Raw genomic sequence first — 24,686 nt, forward strand, 5'->3', positions numbered from 1 at the left:
ACCCAGAGGAAACCCACGCGGACACGGGGAGAACATGTAAACTCCACACAGAAAGGCCCTCGCCGGCCACGGGGCTCGAACCCGGACCTTCTTGCTGTGAGGTGACAGCGCTAACCACTACACCACCATGCCGTCCCCACAGTCAAAATAATAAAGAAAATTAACAACTGACAAGCCAAAAATGTCCTTAGTGAGGCATAAGGGTTAAAGAAATGAGGTTAAACATAAATCATTCACTTGTATTTCCATGCAGTTTGTTTACATTCACTTCAGTAAGTTAAGTTCATTACAGAGCTAAGCATCCTCACATCTACCGCTGTGGTAGATATCAGCGGCGACTTAAAAATCGCCAGTAATATGTTTGTGAATTTGTGACGATTCCAGCAGGGATATAACGCCGGCTAACGTTAGCTCATAACAAAGGCTAACATAACCATCTCACATTCAGTGTAAGTAAGAGTCAAAACGTTATTAGGTTATTACCTGTCTCCTAGAACGTAATCGCCGTCCACTCAAAACCTGTCGATCAACACAAACATATTGGATCTGATCCCAATGAAGCACCATAAAGCCAGAAGCAGCAGCTGTACAAATGCAAAGTCATCCATTATTGTTGTTGTTGCTGCTTCTTCTTCTTCTCCGTGTTGTTGTTGCTTCGATGTTCGCGTCAAGGTTTATGCAAACGCAGCGACGTAACTGACGTATACAGTGACGTAATGACGTGGCTCCCTTTAGCACCCTGAGCTATGGAAAAGCAAACTGGTTCTCAGCTGGCTCGCAAGTTGAACGAGTTGTGAACCAGCACCAGCACTGGCCCCGAACCAGCCCTGGAACTGATGTGGTGGAAAAAGGGTAATAGAGACAAACAACCATTCACATTCACACCTACAGTCAATTTAGAGCCACCAATTAGCCTAACCTGCATGTCTTTGGACTGTGGGAGAAACCGGAGCACCCGGAGGAAACCCACACGGACACGGGGAGAACGTGCAAACTCCACACAGAAAGGCCCCCGTCGGCCGCTGGGCTCAAACCCAGAACCTTCTTGCTGTAAGGTGACAATGCTAACCACTACACCACTGTGCCGTCCAATTTAAACACCTCTTTTGTTGAAAAAGCAACTTGTGACTTGCAGAAGGTTAAAGGTTAATTGAGTGATTTCATTACCTTAACGCTGCACCTGACTTGTTCAAGTCATCCTTGCTTAATATAATCCAATAACTAATTGTTTAATAAACGTGCGTCTCCACAGTCAGTAATGAACGTATTTCCTGTATAGTTACTGGGTCATCATGGCAACTTAATAGCATACTCTTTAAAAGCTAGTTGAGCTTTTCTTCTCTTTTAAGAGATAGTGGAACAGGTTCTGAAACCTTACATGAGAAATTCTTGTGCTGCAGCTTTTAAAAATAACTCATTCGCCCAAAAAAGGTGGTGCACTGTCAAAGCAAATTGTTTTGTACATTTTGTCCTTTTGGGACCTGTAATCATACTGTTGTACAAACAAAAAAAAGTTTTCTCAAGTGGATTCAGCAAAACAAAAAAACAGTAACCTGTTGTTCAGGACCTGAACAGACTGTGCTCCTGAGAATGACAGTTGGACCGCAAAGAAAATCGCCCACACACGTTGGACATATAACGTGCAACATCGTTCCAATATTAAAGAGAGAAGGAAGATGTATTTTCTTCTCCGCCACACAAAGAATGAAATGCTTCCAGGTAAGACTTGAAGCAAAAGAATCTGGATGTGACTCTTGACTCAGTGAAGCAGCAATTTTACGTCATCTGCTAAAAAGATAACTCATACTTGGTTTTTTTTTGCTGTTTTGTTTTTCCTTCTGATTGCTCTACAGTGGCACATTTTTGTAGTCCCATTTATTAAAACTCACCATGAATGAAAATTGGAGGCACATATGCATTTCTTTCTGTGTCTAATGCAGTAAATCATTTCTTTACAATCATAAAACAAACAAACAAACAAACAAACAAACACCGTTACACATATTGCTCGCCTTCTCTCAGCAAACCCATATAAAGGAAAAGACAAGGAGCATTTTGTATGGCCTGCACTTGCATTTTGTAATCTGATAGACCTGATATTTTATCACACAATAACACTGTAACTTGTTAGAGATGTTATGAGATTATTATGGTGTATGAGGATTTTTTCAGCATTTGTGTTTCAATTTTGGTCCAATCTTGGCAAATCATCTTCAATTCCCAAGGGTGCAATAGTCTCTCTGATGAACTTGGAATTTCAAAAGCCACCATCAATAAAATCTGGAGATTAGCTCAACCATGCAAGGACCTTCACCTTGTTTTTGAAACCAGTCTTGAATCAGTCTTACATAAATTTGGAGTTGTTGTCTTGTTGATCTTCTCCCCAGATATAGTTATTCTCCTCTAATATGTCCTGATATATTTTGAAGCCTTGCATGGTGGACCTGTCTGGGGATGATGTAGTTGTGATAGCATGCTCTTTCCACCTACACTGTCAGAAATAGGGATAGAATAGGAGTCCATTTCTGTCCCACAAGCTACAGTCTACACTAATGTACCCCCATTATTGGACCTCAAGGTAACTGTGTGTCCCTTCTTAGGGCCAAAAAGGTCCATATACAGTGGTGCTTGAAAGTTTGTGAACCCTTGAGAATTTTCTATATTTCTGCATAAATATGACCTAAAACATCATCAGATTTTCACACAAGTCCTAAAAGTAGATAAAGAGAACCCAGTTAAAAAAATTAGACAAAAATATTATACTTGGTCATTTATTTATTGAGGAAAATGATCCAATATTACATATCTGTGAGTGGCAAAAGTATGTGAACCTCTAGGATTAGCAGTTAATTTGAAGGTGAAATTAGAGTCAGGTGTTTTCAATCAATGGGATGACAATCAGGTGTGAGTGGGCACCCTGTTTTATTTAAAGAACAGGGATCTATCAAAGTCTGATCTTCACAACACGTTTGTGGAAGTGCATCATGGCACGAACAAAGAAGATTTCTGAGGACCTCAGAAAAAGCATTGTTGATGCCCATCAGGCTGGAAAAGGTTACAAAACCATCTCTAAAGAGTTTGGACCCCACCAATCCACAGTCAGACAGATTGTGTACAAATGGAGGAAATTCAAGATCATTGTTACCCTCCCCAGGAGTGGTCAACCAACAAAGATCAGTCCAAGAGCAAGGCGTATAATAGTCGGCGAGGTCACAAAGGACCCCAGGGTAACTTCTAAGCAACTGAAGGCCTCTCTCACATTGGCTAATGTTAATGTTCATGAGTCCACCATCAGGTGAACATTGAACAACAATGGTGTGCATGGCAGGGTTGCAAGGAGAAAGCCACTGCTCTCCAAAAAGAACATTGCTGCTCATCTGCAGTTTGCCAAAGATCACGTGGACAAGCCAGAAGGCCATTGGAAAAATGTTTTGTGGATGGATGAGACCAAAATAGAACTTTTTGGTTTAAATGAGAAGCATTATGTTTGGAGAAAGGAAAACACTGCATTTCAGCATAAGAACCTTATCCCATCTGTGAAACATGGTGGTGGTAGTATCATGGTTTGGGCCTGTTTTGCTGCATCTGGGCCAGGACGGCTTGCCATCATTGATGGAACAATGAATTCTGAATTATACCAGCGAATTCTAAAGGAAAATGTCAGGACATCTGTCCATGAACTGAATCTCAAGAGAAGGTGGGTCATGCAGCAAGACAACGACCCTAAGCACACAAGTCGTTCTACCAAAGAATGGTTAAAGAAGAATAAAGTTAATGTTTTGGAATGGCCAAGTCAAAGTCCTGACCTTAATCCAATGGAAATGTTGTGGAAGGGCCTGAAGTGAGCAGTTCATGTGAGGAAACCCACCAACATCCCAGAGTTGAAGCTGTTCTGTATGGAGGAATGGGCTAAAATTCCTCCAAGCTGGTGTGCAGGACTGATCAACAGTTACCAGAAACGTTTAGTTGCAGTTATTCCTGCACAAGGGGGTCACACCAGATACTGAAAGCAAAGGTTCACATACTTTTGCCACTCACAGATATGTAATATTGGATCATTTTCTTCAATAAATAAATGACCAAGTATAATATTTTTGTCTCATTTGTTTCACTGGGTTCTCTTTATCTACTTTTAGGACTTGTGTGAAAATCTGATGATGTTTTAGGTCATATTTATGCAGAAATATAGAAAATTCTAAAGGGTTCACAAACTTTCAAGCACCACTGTATGTTCCCAAGCAGTATATAAAGGTTACACATAAGTACCTTAGAGGATCCTGCCCCAGTGACAAGCTGTTGTACCTCTAAAGGTGCAGTATGCAAAAAAAAAAGCAATATGCTTTTTTTTTTCGCGGTGCGGTTTCCATCAAATCCTGCGCTCTGATTGGCTGGCGAGCGGGTCTGTATCCTACAATACAGACCCCAGTTATGGACCTCTGGCGACTCGCTCGTTCACAACAACAACAAACATAGTCGAATTTTTTTTAACATTTATCTTTTTTTATAAGTTTTCAAAAATCTTATAAATTTTTGGCAGCATTTCTCAGGAGAATAGCATTAATTTTACATCATGGATAGCGATAACGACAGTGTTCACAGCGAAAGCGAGTTTTACTACCCTGAGGAAGAAGAAATAAAAGAAAACATTTTAAAAAGGAGAAACAGGAGAAAGCTAAAAACCTCTAACTTGCCTCTAAAAACCTCTATTGCCGAGCAAAAACATGGCTGAATCCTGAATGACTCAATTTTGTATAAATAGGGGACTACATAGGCAGCAAAATGTAGTTTTATTTTCCTGCCATGGAAGTGCACTTGTATACCGAGGAGGAAGCAATTTGCATTACAGCCGTGAACGAGGATTCAAAATGGCGGCTCAGCTTGGTTTTTCCTCTCGGGCGCTCTCGTTTTCTGTTAGAATTTGGTAAAGAAAAAAATAAATATATTATTTACCAGCTTAAGGTCGGTCCGTATGGTGAAATACTGTGACCTCGGCCTTGAATACTGACCTCGGCCCAGAGGGCCTCACTCAGTACTTTCAAGACCTCGGTCACGGTATTTCACCATACGGATCTCCCAGCTGGTAAATAACATATATTTATTTTCTGAGAGTGTACATATTATCAACCCAGTTGTACTGACAGTGATGTTTAACTATGACTCTGTAGCTTTTTTCTGGATGAGTGTTATTTAATAATGTTTCCCCCAAGAATTTTAAGATGCTCCTTCACCTTAACCATGAGTGCTACCTTTGTGAGATACATTACAGGTAGTCGTCGACTTACGACCTATGCAACTTACGACCGATCGACTTTACGACCGTCTGGTTATGACTGGCAAGTGTTTCCCAGCTGAGCTAGCTGAGCGTACGACAGTTTCCACCCCAGCTCCCGGCAGTGCCTCTTGCCGCATACAACAGTTTCCGCCCCAGCTCCAGGCACATGCGCAGTCTTTCTCACGCTCCCTCACGCACTCCGTCATACAGTTTCCGCCCCAGCTCCAGGCACATGCGCAGTCTCTTTCGCGCTCTCTTGCGCACTCCGTCATACAGTTTCCGCCCCAGCTCCTGGTTTATGAAACGAGCAAATGCTCCCGCCAGCCCGAGCACTGCAACAGCTGATGATGACGTAGACGACCCACAGCCAAGCACCAGTGATGCCAGCGGTCACTAAATTTTGTATTTTGGTATATTTCAAACTAAAATGTTTTCTATTTTTCACACCTGTATTTCGTATTTTTTGTTTTGCACATATTAAACGAATTGTACTGTACGCAGTGTAGTATGCAGTGTTTGACTTAAACCAAATAATGAGCCAAGGTAATGAAATAAGAAAATTTTGATAAAATAAGACTTTAAGATGATTACAATATCATTACACATCACAATATACTTACGTTCATTTAACATAGGCCGACTTACGACCAAATCGGTTTACGACCGGTCAGTCGTAACCAAATGCAGTCGTAAGTCGACGACTACCTGTATATGAAATCTTCCCAACCAACGTGTGCACAAATTTCTCAGCACCATGTAGGATTAGCATGTCTTTTTAGGCAGTTTCTCAAATGATAAAATGCAGTTCAAATGGAATGGAAACTGCTGAACTACTCATCACCTACATACCGTATGCATGCTCTGCCATTTAGGCTTGCTAAAAGGCTTCAGGCTTTTCTCTTGCCCACACACTGTCTCTGAAACTGCAGTGTTCAGCTCTTAATAGGGCGATGAACATCTACCTTTGTTGACATGTCTCATACAGTTTTAAGCATAAAATAACATTAAAATTTTTGATTTGTCTAAATGAATTGCTGAATGTAATTTAACTAACATTGCAATGCAGATCATCTGAAGCACACTTCTTCCTGTATCCACGTTGAATTTTTACTTATTTCCTCTATTATGTTAATTAACACAATATTTTTTAATGTTATTTTCTTTATTACGTTCAGATACTATTTAAATCCCTAACATAAACAAAGAGTACGTAGCCTAGGAAACATTCTCTGTTCCTTTGCATATGTCTCCACCTGTTGGTGAACATAATACTAACATTCATCAAATCCATCTTTTCAAAACTCTCTCCACATGTTTTCGTCGAGAACACTCTGTGTATACTTGATGAAATATTATTTTCAATACTAAATATAGATGTGTTCTCTTTTTGTATTGTCGTTTGTAACACTGCACTGCATTATAGAAAGCCACATGCTCTCCACTGGCACACACTTCAAGGGTGACCGGACGCCCCCGTTTTCCGGGGACAATCCCCGTTTTTGGTGGCCTGTCCCCGGCTGGAGCTGTCCCTGGAAATGTCCCTGTTTTTAACCATGACCAACAGACCCCCCGGAAAAAAGCCCCCAAAACCCAGACTGAAACTTCTACCAGATTTCAGCAAACACCTCGTGTATTGTTTTGTGGATTACTTTAAGATGGGCTCAGGCTGAGAGCAGAGATGTTCTAGAACACCTCTGGTGATAGCCTTTCCAGTATTTTGATTGGTGGAGCTGAGGAACAACTTTTTAGCAGAGTGCTAGAATCTTTGCCTGAACCAAAATCATTCATTTAGCTCTGACAGATCACTTCATCTGCTCCTGGACAGGTGAACCATAGTCTTTTCTTGTAGGCCTAAGTGACATTGTTTGTCATCTATGTTATTTAGCCTTTAAATGTGTAAGCTACATTTTGCGATGTTGTATATGACATAACATTGCTTGTCAGACTGGAACAAAATGCATTTCGTGATGGACGAAATGCATTTCGTCCGACGAAATGCATTTTGTGATGACGAAATGCATTCTGTGATGGACGAAATGCATTTCATCCACGAAATGGGCCCGGTGACACTTGGCACCCCATAATTGAGATGTAGTGGTTGACCAAACAAACCATAGCTGACTGCGGTCAATGCTAGCAGGAGAAAGCTCAGTGCAGCACCAATCAGTCAGCTGAAGTTGTTGCTAGATGTAGTGTTGCTGTAACAGAAACCCAGCTGAGGTAAAATTGTAACAGTTCAACAGCACAAGCTAACTTACAAATTGGTGTGTTATCCCACAGAATAGCCGGCTATGTAAAGCTGTAGGTTTATGGTAATGTTACCAAAGTGTCAGTAATTTGTTGTGATGTGTAGCGGACTACACATTTTGATTAAGGCTATTCATTTAGGCCAAGTCGTTAATTCAGCTATGGATACAATTTAGGCTATGGGGCGTCATTTGAATCCTCAGTAATAATAATCTCATCTCATTATCTCTAGCCGCTTTATCCTGTTCTACAGGGTTGCAGGCAAGCCGGAGCCTATCCCAGCTGACTATGGGCAAAAGGCGGGGTACACCCTGGACAAGTCGCCAGGTCATCACAGGGCTGACACATAGACACAGACAACCATTCACACCTACAGTCAATTTAGAGTCACCAGTTAACCTAACCTGCATGTCTTTGGATGGTGGGGGAAACCGCGGCACCCGGAGGAAACCCATGCAGACACAGGGAGAACATGCAAACTCCGCACAGAAAGGCCCTCGCCGGCCACGGGGCTCGAACCCGGATCTTCTTGCTTTGAGGCACCAGCGCTAACCACTATACCAATGTGCCACCCAATAATAATAATAATAATAATTATTATTATTATCACCACCATCAGAGGCAATTCTAGAGTCTGTTGTGGCCCCAAGCAAAAATTTCCAGGGGGCCCTTCTGACCAGTGTTCATCACCAATATGTTATAAATAATCTGACACCAATGAAAAATGTATGAAACCAAAGTTTTTTAAATTCCAAATGTGAAAATACAATGGTAAAGAACAATAAAAACAATACAAAACAAAATAAATAAGCTCTCAGGCCCCGACTCTCGGGGGGGCCCCTGGGCCAGGGGGCCCCAAGCAGTTGCCCGCCTTGCCTGTTCACAAGCTGCGCGTCTGACCACCATACCTTGAAACTGCTTGGATTGAAGTAAACTGTTTATTTAAATAGTGTTGTGTGTCGTGTTGTATGGACAATTCCCTTTAATGTGTGACCATGGACATCAGGCAATGTGTATAGGCTGAGAGTTGAAGTGACCTTGGCTTGGGTACAAATGACACAGGATATCTCTGATCATATAAACGGTAGTATTTGGTGCTGATCACTGGGTTTGGGTGGCCTATGGCAATGGAGGAATGCACCCAGTTGATCAGCTTATCTCAAAGATGTGGCACATAGCTTTGTCTGGCTGGATATTGTGGACATGTGGGATGACTTTCCCTTGCTTGAACATGGGATCATCTGTGATCTATATCCCATGTGATGGCCCTAAAAAATCTTACTCAGGAAGAATAGTTTCTGTGGTCTCCTCCCTGATAGGAGCCAAGTTAATGTTGAGAGCACATCAGCCTTGGTATACTTGGAGCCTGGTTGATATTCACACTCACACCTACGGTCAATTTAGAGTCACCAGTTAACCTAACCTGCATGTCTTTGGACTGTGGGTGAAACCGGAGCACCCGGAGGAAACCCACACGGACAGAACATGCAAACTCTGCACAGAAAGGCCCTCACCGGCCACGGGGCTTGAACCCGGACCTTCTTGCTATGAGGCAACAGCGCTAACCGCTACACCACTGTGCCACCCCAAAAAGTAACATTTTAAACAATATCTCAATGAACACAAACAATTTCCAAAATGTTGAAAAGACAAAGTTTAATATAACATCTGTTTAACTTATAACAGGAAAGTAAGGTTAATAATATAACTTAGATTACACATTTTTCAGTTTTACTCAAATTAGGGTGGTGCAAAAATGAGTACACCCCACAACAAAAACTACTACATCTAGTACTTTGTATGGCCTCCATGATTTTAATGACAGCACCAAGTCTTCTAGGCATGGAATGAACAAGTTGGCGACATTTTGCAACATCAATCTTTTTCCATTCTTCAACAATGACCTCTTTTATTGACTGGATGCTGGATGGAGAGTGATGCTCAACTTGTCTCTTCAGAATTCCCCAAAGAAAATAATTTATTTACACCACAAAGGTGAAGGCTACAAGAAGATCAGCAAAGCTTTACTTATCAGTCAGAATACTGTTGCAAAAGTGGTACAAAAATTTAACAAAGATGAAACTGCAACCATCTCACAGAGACGTCCAGGTCATCCACGAAAGTTAACACCTCGACAGGCGCGTCTTCTGCTGAGAAGGGTTGAAGAAAATCGGCATGCAAGTTCACTGTAGTTATCTAAAGAAATAGAAAGCCAAACTGGGGTGACTATTTCCTGTGACACAATACGGCGTACACTGCAGAGGAATGGCATGCATGGGTGCAGTCCACAAAAGAAGCTTCTCCTAAAGCCCAGGCACAAAAAAGCCCGCCTAGAGTTTGCCAGGGCCCATCCTGACAAAGATGAAGACTACTGGGACTCTATATTCTGGAGTGATGAGACCAAGATAAATGATTTTGGAACTGATGGCTTCAAAACTGTATGGCGTCGCAAAGGTGAGTAATACAAAGAAAAATGCATGGTGCCTACAGTGAAACATGGTGGTGGCAGTGTCCTTATGTGGGGCTGCATGAGTGCTGCTGGTGTCAGGGAGCTGCATTTCATTGTAGGTAACACAGTCCGTCTAAGAACTACAACAGCCCCTTTAAAGGATATGGGACATGGATTTTTACCTGGGCATAATTATGTATAAAGGACATAAGAAATGCCATCTAAATCACTGCAGGGCGTCAAAAATGTGAAAATCATCACATTATTCAAGTTTTTTTACACATCAGCGTAAAACAATGATTCGTTAATGAGCTAGGTGGTCACGTGACCCGTGACGTAACAAAAACTTTCCAAGGAGCCAGCGCTTGGGTATCTAATGTAAACAGGTTACCGAAATGGACACCATCGACAGTAATATTCCCGATGTTTCACAGAGATGTGAAGTTAGACCCTATCAATTCGAACCGATAGCTGGAAATTCACATGAACATAGATCTTGTCTTTATTCTGACGGGTCAGATGATTCTGAGAGTGAGGGTTCATTCAGTCCCCATGAAACTGAAAGCGGTCGGCTCGATAACACTTCCTGGTAAGTTAAAAACAATTCTGCTCAAAGGCTAATGATCTGTTGAAAGAAGTATTATTTTTGTATCATACACTGAAAGTTCATCATAGATCTAGCTAAAGTCCGTTGCAAGCTAGTTTTTTTTTTTGCTGATATTTTTCGAGATTGATTGAGATACAATGCTTCCAGAGTCCGAGATGAAAACATTCAAAATGGTGAAATGAGTCAGAATTATGATAATCAATAATTGATACACCCAAAATTATAATACTAATCCTTACCTCGGCTTTCAGTCGCTTAGCGCAGAGGTCTTCAACAGGGGGGTCGCGAAATCGCACCGGATCACTCATATCAACAAAAATATTCCTGCCCTGTCCCCTGGCCTCCATCACGCAGGGATGCAAACAGCGCGCCTTTCGGCGGATGCTGCCTTTTTCACGGCTGAATCGCGCAGATCAGATTTAAAAAAAAAAAATAGCGATATTAATTCATGAAACATGAAGTATAAGGATGAGAAAAAAACAGTTTAAATCGGGAAGCTGTGCACATTTGTGCAGCCTGGCGCAAATGTGCGCAGCTTCCTGATTTAAACTGTTTTTTTTCTCATCCTTATACTTCCTGTTTCATGTTTCATGAATTAATATCGCTCAGTACCTGAGTATTAATGTTGAAAGAATCCTCAGTGAAATGGTCCGAACACAGTTTGTGGGAAACAGTAGGTGCAAAGTTTTTTCAACAGGTGTTCTGTAAAGTTATCCTACCTCTTGGATTTGTCCTACCAAGCCTACTGCGCATGCGCGAAGCCTACTGCGCATGCGCAGGTGAGCCCACACTTTCCTCAGCTTCGGGTCCTTGGGGAATGCAAAAAAACTTACTCCAGGGCATTTCCCATTGGAATTATTGCAACCATAAGCAGCACAATACACCATGATGTCCAATGTATGATGTCCAATGTACTTTAAAGACTATAAAAACAATTTTCTTGTCACCCACTTCTCCATTCATCTACCCGCTTGTGCTGTGCCCGAAAGTTTTTGTTACGTATGATCACGTGACAGCAGCTCTTCCGGTTGCAAAAAATGCATATCGGAAGTCGAGCAGAAATGCCATATAATCATCACGAATATAACGATTTTGCTGAATTTAATAGATGATTTTGTATTTGTTGATGCAATTAATTCATATTTTTAATGGAAAGAAACTGATATAGCGTGCTTTTATGTTTCATGTCCCATATCCTTTAAGAAACTACATTTCCCATCAGCCAACTTGCGCGTTGACCTACGTCACGCGTGGGCGGGATCACCTACGTCACATCCTCCAGGAAGCCATAAGTAACCCGGAAACTTCCAGCTCTTTCTCTTTTGGTTCTAGGACTTGGATCCGTAGACATAAAGAGACATTATCTCCTCGGCTCTGTGAACCACGCGGTAACAGACAAAGGAGACATCTGCTCTCAGAGCATCCACGATTTAGCGCGATTTCCTTGTTTACCACTGGCCACGGTAGAAATCCAGAATCGCGCGGTCTAACTCAGATGAGTTACAACCGTTTTTTATTCGTATTATAGTAACGTTACAAGACTGCCGCTCAAAGCAGTTACAGTTAGAAGCGACTGGATTTCCTTCTAACTAAAAGCGCTGTGCACATTATTTGATCAGAGACTTCTCCTCCACGAACTACGAAGCGTTCGGACCAAGAATTCTCTGCGTTTCCACGGAATCGACTCACGTGCTCCTGTGGACTCCAAAAGTCTCGGAACATCTCTTCATAATTTTGCATAGAGGCAAGATACTAAGTAAGACTGGCAATTTTGGGGCATAAAACTAGTCTTAGGAATTAGCTTTATGAAGCAGTGTGAATTTAAACTCAGGAATGGTTTAATTGTGTACACTGTAAACACTTAGGGTGTTGAATTGATGATTGTTCTATTTTGTTTTGATCTCTCAGTTGTGTTTAATAGATAGGTTTTGCATGCTTCTTCTATTCCTTCCTAACACTCTTAATTTCATTCTTACACATATTTTGACCTCATCAAGATTTCGGTGGATTTAGTAGTGTTATAAGCTAGTGGAGTTAGCTATCCAGGCTAGTCTTTGTTTAGGCCACAGGCCTCACAAACACACCTTAGCTAGCATTCCTTTGTCTTAGCTAGCAACACAAGGCTAATCTTTGTCTCCACATGTGGCCAACACATCTTAGCTAGCAACCAAAGCCTTTGTTCTCCTCAAATCCCATGTGGTGACCCCCACACCTCAGATAACACACGCACACACGTTCACACACCTGTTCATCAAGTATATGAACATACCATATCATATTTGTATATAATGATTCCAACTGCTATTATTCATTTTTATCTTTGTTATAATAAATTCAATTATTATTGAAACTGTGTGCTTATTTGTTGTGCCTAATATACTTGAAGTCGCCCAATCTCAAAAGAATTCCAAGGTGCATATGAGTTGTGTAATATGGTAAGTGATCATAATAATTTGGAATATACCATAATTTAGCTGTTTGGTAATTTATTATTAAGCACCAAAATTAATGGTATTAATTAATGAGACTGATTCAATGAGACTGATTTAATGATTCAATGAGACTGATTTAATGAGATTAATTAATGAGACTGATTTAATGATTTAATGAGACTGATTTAATGAGACTGATTTAATGAAATTGATCACTTAATTACCAATTGCACCTACATCATTGATGGCATCATGAATTCACAGATGTATTGCTCTATACTGAAAGAGAAGATGCTACCATCACTCCGTGCCCTTGGTCATCGTGCACTTTTCCAACATGACTAAACACACATCTAAGGCCACTGTTGGATTTCTGAAGAAGAACGGGTGAAACTGATTCAGTGGCCAAGTATGTCTCCTGATCTGAACCCAATCGAACACCTATAGGGAATTCTGAAGAGACAAGTTGAGCATCACTCTCCATCCAGCATCCAGTCACTAAAAGAGGTCATTGTTGAAGAATGGAAAAAGATTGATGTTGCAAAATGTCGCCAACTTGTTTATTCCATGCCTAGAAGACTTGGTGCTGTCATTAAAAATCATGGAGGCCATACAAAGTACTGGATGTAGTAGTTTTTGTTATGGGGTGTACTCATTTTTGCACCACCCTAATTTGAGTAAAACTGAAAAATGTGTAATCTAAGTTTATATTATTAACCTTACTTTCACGTTATAAGTTAAACAGATGTTATATTAAACTTTGTCTTTTCAACATTTTGGAAATTGTTTGTGTTCACTGAGATATTGTTTAAAATGTTACTTTTCAAAGGGGGTGCACTCATTTATGCTGAGCACTGTATATCTGAATTTAGTTCCAGTCTGGAGCAGTCACACCACAACTATAATCCTGACTACTGATTGTTGGTTTTTGCGGGAAAATGTAGCGGTTATATGTTGTTTATGTGCACACCCAGTGCGCTCGGCAGCACACAATGGCTGACAGTGAAAGTGAGGAAGAGCTGCTTTTGATGCTCATTTTGCACAGAAGGCAAAGCCGAAAGAAGAAGTAAAGGAGAATCTGGGTGCATGAAATCCTGCAGCACATAGATGACTGCTAATCTCAGACTCTTGGCACTCCCGCATGTAACAGACCCACTCGGACAGTCAGTGGCATGACACACACAGCTATACACTGTACATATATATGACATATGCTTGTGTGTTTTGCTTTGAGAGTGCTAATAAATGAACCTTTAACACAAACAGGTAGCCTAAACTATGGCTGACAGATTTTATCCTGTTTACGGTGGGCGTTCCCACCGCAAAAGAGAAAAACAATCGAAACCAAAGGAGTGAAAGTGATTATCATGCCATTACCATGTGAATATTCTTTAGGAAAAGGTATCAGACATGAGACCTCGTGCTGCAAAATCTTTTTTACATGATCCACAGATAGTTTCTTTGGCAAAGTGTGTGTAGTGTGTATGTGTGTAGTGTGTGTATTGTATATGGCTGTGCGCTCTAAAATCTTGGTTTAAATTGGCTCAAATCCCAGTGTGACATGACATTTCATGCTCTAAAATCTTTTCTTACATGATCTACAGCTGGTGCTAGGTAACATGAGCATGATTTACAGAGATTTTAGAGCACGCAACCACACACACACACACACACACACACCCACACACGCTTACCAATCATACCCACTCTACTGCCAATGATCTTCCATACATCTTAATTTTTGGCTGTATATTTGTACAGCTTGTGCTTTTTGTCATAAAGCATGGGATCTTTGGCACTTCTATAATCAGCTTCTCCTCCATTGATGCAACAAGGATGTACAAAGATGCACAGGAAAAATAGCACATGCTCAGACAACATCACATGTAGACAACTACCTGATTGGTCAGATGTTTTATTGGATCAGGTACAGGTTTGGAAAAATTGGTCCAGAAGCAATCTCACCAATACCGATAAACCCAGGCCTGGGCTATAGGTATCATTATCGGTCTGGTGTGACCACCAACCACATAAACTGCAGTTTATTTTATTTATAGTTATCATTATAGTTGTAGTTACAGTTATAGGTATAATTTTTTATAGGTATAGTCTTGTGGGACTGGGCCCTTAACCCTAAAGTGCCTCAAGCCAGTGGCTTCATTCCTCCAGACCCATTTTCTTTGCCAAAACTTTCTGTTGAGAAGAAGGCCACTGGGTAGAGATTTTTTCCTGTCATGGCTGTCATTGAAACAAGCTGTCCCAGAGGCATCAAGTTCTGTGATGAATAGCAGGGCAGAGTCAAGACGGTTAAGAATGGGATTAGTGGTGAATATTTTCTTAAGTTGTTGGAATTCCAGCAACTTCCAGTTCCAGTTGTGAATTCCAGTTTTGATTGCATGTATTTACTTTCAACAGGGAAAGGCTATCCATCCATCCATCCATCCATCCATTATCTGTAGCCACTTATCCTGTTCTACAGGGTTGCAGGCAAGCTGGAGCCTATCCCAGCTGACTATGGGCGAGAGGCAGGATACACCCTGGACAAGTCGCCAGGTCATCGCAGGGCTGACACATAGACAAACAACCACTCACACTCACACCTACGGTCTGTTTAGAGCCACCAATTAGCCTAACCTGCATGTCTTTGGACTGTGGGGGAAACTGGAGCACCCGGAGGAAACCCACACAGACAACATGCAAACTCCACACAGAAAGGCCCTCACTGGCCGCTGGGCTTGAATCCAGGACCTTCTTGCTGTGAGGCGACAGTGCTAACTAGTACACCACCGTGCCGCAGGGAAAGGCTAATGGAGATGAATCCAAAAATGATCTAAGGTCTTTCAATCAAGCTTGTTATTATAATCAAGGGGTTATTGGATGCATAAGAGAAAACACTGGGACCAGATAAGCACAAAAATGATGGGAAAATTGGATGATGTTAACCAGAAATGAGTGTTCCTCACTTGTCTCCAATTATAGCAGAGGTACATGATGTGTGGCAGTGACCTTATTGGTGGTTGTTTGGTGAAGTTACTTATGGCTCTTGTGTTGAGAAAAACTAGAAAGACAGATTACTGAGTGTCTGAATGGTGCAGAATCACTTTCAATACAACGAGCTTAACAGAAAGAAATGGTGGCTGACTCACCAAATTAGCATTTGGTTGGTTTTAGTATGCATGGGTTCTGGGCTTTTATCTTGGTCAGTCAGACTGGGCTGCATCCATGGTTTGTATCCATGATCCTGTCAGAACATTGCATGGGTCTGGATGCAAACTCTGGGTTTGATATAAATCTAAACAGATAAAAACAGAAAAAATCCAAAAGGCAAGATAGATTTAATATGCAAATCTGCAAACATATGTAACTATCCATCCATCCATTACGCATCGCAGCTTATCCTGTGCAGGGTTGTGGGCAAGCTGGAGCCTATCCCAACTGACTATGGGCGAGAGGCGGGGTACACCCTGGACAAGTCATCAGATCATCGCTGGGCTGACACAAAGAGACAAACAACCATTCACACTCAATTTAGAACCACCAGTTAACCTAACTGTTTTTGGACTGTGGGGGAAAACGGAGCACCCAGAGGAAACCCATGCAGACATGGGGAGAACATGCAAACTCCACGCAGAAAGGCCCCTGGGCTTGAACCCAGAACCTTCTTGCTGTGAGGCAACAGTGCTAATCACTACACCACCGTGCTGCCCTCATGTAACTAAGCAAAGACTAAACTGTGCACAAAAACAAACTACAGTTTAACCAGACTGGCAATAACAGAACAAAAGTCTGGAATAATACAGGTAACTGGCATAACGTAGGAGTGAGACTTCACAAAGAACTGTAATGTGATGTTTGTATTTGAAACTTGCTTGTACATGTGAACAGGGATGTTGAGTTAGTAACCCACTGACTGCGTGAACCAATGTACTAAGCTATGTGTTTTAATAGATACAGTAGATGTATGAAGAGTTTTTTTGGGGAAAAAAACAACAACTTTGTACTGAACAAATTATTAGCAATTGTAAATTGGTTTTGAACTTGAGTCTAATCAATATGAATGTATGAAAACTTTTGGAAATTGAGCTGTAGAAATATATGCTTTTGCACATGGTTGCATTCGAGTAAGAAACATATATAATACATTTTGCATTAAAGCTATGAAAAACATATTTACTGTTTGGTAAAGAAAGAATATTGTTGTGCAAACTTTATGAAGAGATTTTAAAAAGTTAATTTTGTCCAGAAAAATTCTTGTTGATGATTGTGTAAATGTGTAAAACTTCAGGTATATAGAACAACTCAATCAGAATACTGCGCATGAAGAATTAATCATCAGCACTTGGCTCTGTGGTCTTTCTGAGTTTGTAATCGAAAATGATTTGTAATTTGTTTTGAGAGAAAATACTGATGCCCTTGAGCAAAGATGCCCTTGAGGAATGAGATTTGTTATAATGGAGCAGCAAGGAGCTGATATGGGAAAGTAGGACACACACACACACACACACACACACACACACACACACACACAATTTAGTTAAATAGTGTAGAATGTGAGAGGTAGTGCCTGGTACTTCTGATCACTGGTACTGTTTATTACTTTCTCTTGCACAGGAAAGCATCACCGGAGCTAAAACTAGTGTAAGTTTAACATCACTTTCTCTATAATGCGATTCATTCTACCGTATGTCCTGTAATTACAGAAATGACTTATCTTGTGTATCTTACTATTGTTGCAAAAGAAATGAGTCAAGATTGTCTTAACCAAGTGCAGTGTGAAATCTAAAGATATCTAACATCTTAAAACTCAAGGTTTAGAATTAAATTGTATCGTTTAATTTTTTTTTTGTTGGTGGTGAATATGGCTTTCTCGTATTCACTTAGCAAATTCTGGTAGAACTGTAATTTAGTAAGGAACCTGTAGGATGCCTTTTCATAAAATAAGCAGATGGCAGTTATTTGTACCTATACTGTACGAAACATTGATTATTTTATCATTGGTTATCATTTTCTACCTGTCTAACAGTATTATTATTATAAGATAAATTGTATTGATCCAGTGAAAGGACAATTCACATTATTATTATAACTACTATATTATCACTGCTTGGCAGGCTTGTAGTATTCGAGTCCGACTCGTGCCCTAATTTTAAGGACTCGTTACTTGACTTGGACTTGAGCACTAATGACGCGGACTTCGACTCAGATTTGTGCATTAACTGCATTCGGGCTCGTAAATTGGAGATGAGGACTCAGATTTTTTCTTTATTTTTTGTAACATGCCATAATAATTTGGCACAAGATATTTATATCTACATTAATTTTTATACTAATTTCATACAAGAGAATGCACATTCACCTGTTCATACATCATGTTCAGGAACAAACTAACATTAACGGCGCTAAAATGCCTGGAGAGACGCCCCTAGGATTGTCCACTTTGCTTATACAGACTTCTCATGCAGTGAGAAAAAATGCACTGCTATCTGTTCCATATATCGAAGAACTATCGAAGAACTATCGAAGAGATGACGGGGACAACCTCGAACTTCAATCGTCATTTGGCAAGATTCCACCCAGAGAAGGAAGTGACACACTATGTTCATTGCCCTGTTGATAGCGACGCTTGCTTGCTGACCAATGAACTAGCTAGTGTTAACCCTCTCTCATGTTATTTGTCCTGTTGATAGTGGGCGGGGCTTGCTGAGCGACGAACAAGCTTTATATCTGTACCCTATTAATAAAAATGGGGCAGTCAAGCAGTAACATTAGTTCAACACAGTAGCAGAGATGGTTTCACATAAAGGCAGCAACAGCCACCATCAAAGGGTGCGGTTGGAGTCTTGTTCTCAGATTCAACTCAGATCAATAGTGGACTCGACTTGAAATTTTCTTTAATGACTTGGACTTGACTTGGACTTCAACAGTGGGGACTTGAGACTGGATTCGGACTCGAGGTTTAGTGACTTGACTACAACACTGCTGCTTGGTGTGTTTAAATTTAATATGTTGATACATGATCAGGTAGAAAAGTTTTTTTTTTAATATTAATCATTTTGTATAATACAATCTAACACACCATACATATTTATATAAAATATGCTATTATAGTATACTGCTGCTGCATCTGCCAATTCTTTAAATAAAATATTGTTCAACTTTAAGGTTCAATACAGATACTACACAGGAGCTAAAAGTAAATAAAATACCAGTTTATCACTGTGCAAACTGCATGGAGGGACAAACTTCTGAGACCACTGTGGACTAGGTCAGCCCAAGATCAGGATGGCTGGAGGCAGGCTGGGGAGAGGTTCCTCCTTCGGGAGAGAAACAAACCTTAGACTGATTGATTGATTGATTGATTGATTGATTGATTGATTGATTGATTGATTAAAACTTCATGACAAAATCTTCTGCCCATTAGTGCAGTTAAATTAGAATTTAAAAAAAAATTATAAACCACCAGAATATATTATTGCTATAGTGATATCTAAATTACGGGTTCACCTGAGTCTGATGTTTGTGTGGAATGATAGCTTCATGTTACCTGTTATGCACCAACCTTTGGTGCAATTTTTATGTACACTTGAAGTCAGGTGTTTCTATATACTCATTATGGACATGAATTTCATGGCAATGTTAGTGGGCTTTCAGTGATTTCTTTGAATAGTTATTTTTCTGTGGCAGAATAATTGTACAACATACATTACATGACATTTAACAGACTCCCTTATCCAGAGTGACGTACAACAAGTGCAAAAGTCAGGTACAAGAAGTACAGGAACTTCTAGACAAGAAAGTTCCAGTGCCAACTGAACAAGTGCCAGAATAACAGTGTAATATTTTGTTGAAATACCAACACTCAGCAAACAGCCAAGGAAACAAAGCAACCATACAAATGATCAGACAAAGTACAACTAAATAGAGAAAAATAAAACCCCAATGGCTAACCCTAGGCTCGACAGTACACAGCCTGAGTTGGTCAAGACTGCTATGCAATTACACAGTGGACAGGGAAGCATATTTACATATTTAATAGAGGAAAAAAAATTGGTGCACAAGTTTTAATTTATTTTGGGATTTCTGAAATCAACACAGGGTTAGAATTTTACATACAGGATCAAAAAGGCACAGCACACTTAATATATTCATCCGTCCATCCATTATCCGTAACCACTTATCCTGTGCAAGGTCATGGGCAAGCTGGAGCCTATCCCAGCTGACTATGGGTGAGAGGCGGGGCACACCCTGGACAAGTTGCCAGATCATCGCAGGGCTGAAATAGAGAGACAAACAACCATTCACACTCACATTCACACCTACGGTCAATTTAGAGCCACCAATTAACCAAACCTGCATGTCTTTGGACTGTGGGGGAAACCGGAGCACTCGGAGGAAACCCACGCAGACACGGGGAGAACATGCAAACTCCACACAGAAAGGCCCCCGTCAGCCGCTGGGCTCAAACCCAGAACATTCTTGCTGTGAGGCAATAGGCGACAGTGTTAACCACTACACCACCGTGCCACTATACTGAAAATAATGATATGGAAATAATCTTTGAGCTGTATTGCACTCAAAACAATACACCAGCACATTATTTGATGTTTACTTCATGAATTTTATTGTTGTTGTTTTTTTTTAAAACAAACCCTTATTTCAATTTTGATTCTTGCAATGCATTTAAAAAATGTTGAGAGCATGTACCACTTTGCAATGCTTCCATTCCTTCTCACAACACTTCAGATGTTTAAGGACTGAAGACACCAACTGATGAAGTCTTTCAGGTGTTATTTTGTCCCATTCTTTTTGCAAACAAGTCTTAAGGTGTGCAATAGTATAGGCTCATTGTAACATTTGTTGTTTCAAAATTCACCACACATTCTCTAGTGGGGACAGGCAAAGCATCCACACCCTCTTCTTCCACAGCCATGCCTTTGTAACTTGTGCAGAATGTGGTTTTGTACTGTCTTGTTGAAATATGCATGGGTGTCCATGGATAAGATGTTGTCTTGAAGGCAGCATATGCTGCTCCAAAATCTCAATGTACTTTTCTGCATTAATGCTGCCATCACAGAAGTGTAAGATACCTTTACCAAGGGCACTGAAACAACCTGATACTATGGCAGATCCTGGCTTTTAGATTAGATGCTCCTTTTTGTTTTTGGTTCGGAACACATGGCATCCGTTTCTTACAAAAAAGACCTGGAATACTGATTCATCTGACCACAATACACGTTTCCACTATGTGATGGTCAATCCCAGATGCCTCTGAGCCCAGAGAAGTTGATGGCACTTCTGGACACAGTTAATAAAAGGCTTCCTTTTTGCATGGAAAAGTGTTAACTGGCATTTATGACTGTAACTCTGTATTGTAGTGCTTGGCAAAGGTTTGCCAAAGTAATCCTGAGTCTATGTGATTATATCAGCTATACGGTAGATGAATGATGGTTCTTGATGCAGTGCCATCTGAGGGATCAGAGATCACAGGTGTTCAGCTTAGGCTTGTGCTCTTGCCCTTTATGCAGCAGAATTCCTCCAGATTCCTTGACTTGTTTAATGATATTATGCACTGTACATTTGTTTAAATGTCTCTTCGCAAGTTTCACCTTGACCAGATGCTTTTCGTAGCCACCAACAAGCTTCTGTCAGAATTCTGGTTGGATATTTGACCAGATTCACTTTGCAGCATTGGTAGAGTTCAATTAAATTTGTTTGTTTCAGACCCCACTTTTAAGCACAGTCCACATATTTTTGAAAGGGTTGCAGTCAGGACTTGTTTTAAGCTTATTGTTAGCCTGCTATATCCACTCCACAACCATATTTGATGTGTGTTTGGGGTCATTGTACTGTTGGAACACCCAATTATAATCAAGTCTCTGATGGTTTGAGGCTATGCTGAAGAATTCATGAACTCCTCCTTTATTATTCACTCCCACTTTATTATTTCACATTTCAATAAACTCCTGTTTCATTATTTCATGCACCAGTTCCACTGACAGCAAAACAGCCCCAGAACATGATGCTACCACCACCGCGCTTAACACTTAGTACAGTGTTCTTCTGTACCTCTAGTGACTGTGGACAAACAACTCAATCATTGTCTCATTTGACTATAAAGCTTTCCTCCATAAGACTTTTTCATTGTCCATGTGATCAACTGCAAACTTTAGTTGAGCTTGAAGGTGTTGATTTTGGAGCAGGGGCTTCTTTCTCGGATGTCAGCCTTTCAGGCCATGGTGATGTAAAACATGCTTGACTGTAAACAATGTTCTAGCAGCTTTCAGTTCATGGAAGGTGGTTCTTGGATTGTTCCTGAACATCTGAATCAATTTTCTCTCACCTGAAGGTGACAGTTTGAGGGTTCTTTCCAGCAAAGTGGCTTGGCAAAGTGGCTGCACTTCCCAGTAACTTGCACTTACTTATAATTGTTTGAACTGATGATTTTGGAATCTGCAGTTGTTTAGAAATGGCTTCAAGAGTCATTCCAAAGTTTTGTAAATCTATGATCCTCTTACTCAGATCTGCACTGAGCTCATTGGACTTTCCCATTATACTGTGTGTTGGTCAATCCAATGAGTTTGAATCAGGGGTATAGTATAATGAATTAGGTTACTCTGAGGTTATTAGATTTTACTCAGTAATACTATGTTTTCATTGTAGTTAAATCTACTTATGTTTTCAAAGAATGATTTTGGCAAAACTTGTTTTCTCCAGAGATAGTCAAAATCAAAAAGTCAAAATCCCTCTCATGCCAAAATCTGGTCTTCCCATGCAGTCTCCTGTCCCAGTACTAACCAACTCTTTAAGGTGTATGGGTGCGGCGCCGATCTCCGTTTTGATAGCCCTCAGGCTCTCGCCTATACAGCTAGGGTTACAGTAGGGGGCTTGTCCTCTGGTAACCACGAGAGTTTGACTTCCCTACTCGCATCTGTATTGCAGTGTGCCTTGCTAGACAGTAGTAGGTACCATTTTTATGATGGTCTTTGGTATGACCCGACTGCGAGTAGAACTCACAACCACTTGGTCGAGAGGTGGACACGCTAACCACGAGGCGAGCTCGTGGTTCCAGATACAGTATAATGTTATAATGTATCAAATGGTTGGACATATAAATTAATGTCTGCTGATATGCTATATCTATGATATGATGTACTTAACAAGGCCAAAATATGTCATCCATAAATTAGGTTGTATTTTACATAAATATATAACTTCCTTCTAGCTTATAATTGATGTGCAGCATGTTTTTTTTTTAATGACTTAGCATGTTTTACCATTTGTTTGTGCAGGGTTTCATTGTGTGCTTTCTCACTCTCCCTGGGGCTGGAGTAGCAAGCTAGCCATTTAAAACTAGTTACACACAAGCTGTTGTTGAAGAGAAAGGAGTACTTTGCTCTTAATAATTCAGCACACTGATGTGTCTGAAAACTGGAGCATAAAAATGTCTGAAACTAACAGCTCCTACAGTAAAATACTCTTACAAGCGAAGTCACAGTAGCTCAGTCACATATTTTTTAATATTTTTTCTTGCTTGACATAATAATGATAGTTTTTTATGTGAAACATTCTCAGCCAGTTTTAATAATGTCACACATTCCATGCATGCATGCCATTTGCACAGTAATAAACTAGAAACTACTACTGCTTGTTTGCAGAATTAGTCCTGTAGCTCCAAGGAAAAATGAAAGGAGAAAACTCCAGACTCCATTTCATTTTCATTGAACTATGCCTTTAAAATAGAAAGCAACACAAATAACAACCTTGTTTTTTTCTTACCTCTCTGCTGTCTTCTACACTAATTAGATGACAACACCGTTTGATTGGTCCAACCTGACCCTCCACCTGCAGGATTCATTAACTCATGCTCTGGATGATTTCCTGAAGCAGTGGCAGTGGAACACCACACAGGCTGAACGTGATCTAAATGCCAAACTAGCTGAAGAAAACTTCGACAACATTATCTGGTACCTAATGGTAATGATCGGGATATTTGCCTTCATTGTGGTGGCCATTCTAGTGAGCACAGTAAAGTCCAAACGCAGGGAGCACTCCAATGACCCCTACCATAAGTACATTGAGGGAGAATGGAACTCCCAACCTCAGATTCAAACATACAACCAGAGCTATGTCATCTCCAACCCAAGCACCAGAACCTTTGATGGACCCTGCTCACCCTGACCTACGCTGTCTGCTTGAAAAACACATGTTGACTGGTGCAACATCTTTAACTTCTTGATTATTTTGATTGTATAAATATCCAATGGCATTAAGCACTAAGTTCAATGATGAAAAACATGGTGATGGTCAAAACGAATGTACCACTTGGGCTGATATTCCTATAAACAAATAAAGCAATAACTGTTTAACAGACATTGTGGCTTGATTTCTTCAACATAGTAAGGGCCTGTGATCCACTGAATGTACAGTTCAGTGTGCAATGTTCACCTTGATGTTGTTATCCAGGGCATTTCATATGCGCTCTGTTGGGTTAAAGCTCAGGAGAAGGCAACAGAAACTTCACTGATTTGCAAACTACAGTGCTTCACTACACAAGCTGTACTGCAGGTCATATCACAAACTGAAAACTTACTGTAAAGGTATACAATCTAGGATGACTATTTTCTCATTTTTGAAAATATATTTTTTGGTCTTTCAATTACGTTCATTATGTCATATATT

The 24,686-nt window shown here is 40.5% G+C and overlaps 1 protein-coding gene across 1 annotated transcript; it reads left to right on the plus strand.

Moving 5' to 3' along the window:
• The first annotated feature begins 1,579 nt into the window (after positions 1-1,579).
• On the plus strand, positions 1,580-24,248 carry LOC132891215 (potassium voltage-gated channel subfamily E member 2-like). Its single transcript, XM_060928688.1, has 2 exons — positions 1,580-1,719; positions 23,811-24,248. Exons 1-2 carry the CDS (start codon positions 1,591-1,593, stop codon positions 24,183-24,185), a joined length of 504 nt encoding a protein of 167 aa, XP_060784671.1. The 5' UTR covers positions 1,580-1,590; the 3' UTR covers positions 24,186-24,248.
• The last annotated feature ends 438 nt before the right edge of the window (positions 24,249-24,686 follow it).

The sequence above is a fragment of the Neoarius graeffei genome, chromosome 9, assembly GCF_027579695.1.
Source record: "Neoarius graeffei isolate fNeoGra1 chromosome 9, fNeoGra1.pri, whole genome shotgun sequence".
Taxonomy (NCBI): Eukaryota; Metazoa; Chordata; class Actinopteri; order Siluriformes; family Ariidae; genus Neoarius; species Neoarius graeffei.

What these genes read in the sequence shown, in the direction of transcription:
- LOC132891215 (XM_060928688.1), top strand. Translation starts at nt 1,591, where the DNA reads ATGACAGTTGGACCGCAAAGAAAATCGCCCACACACGTTGGACATATA. An exon ending in AAAGAATGAAATGCTTCCAG is followed by an intron (nt 1,720 to 23,810) that starts GTAAGACTTGAA and finishes TACACTAATTAG; the next exon opens with ATGACAACACCGTTTGATTG.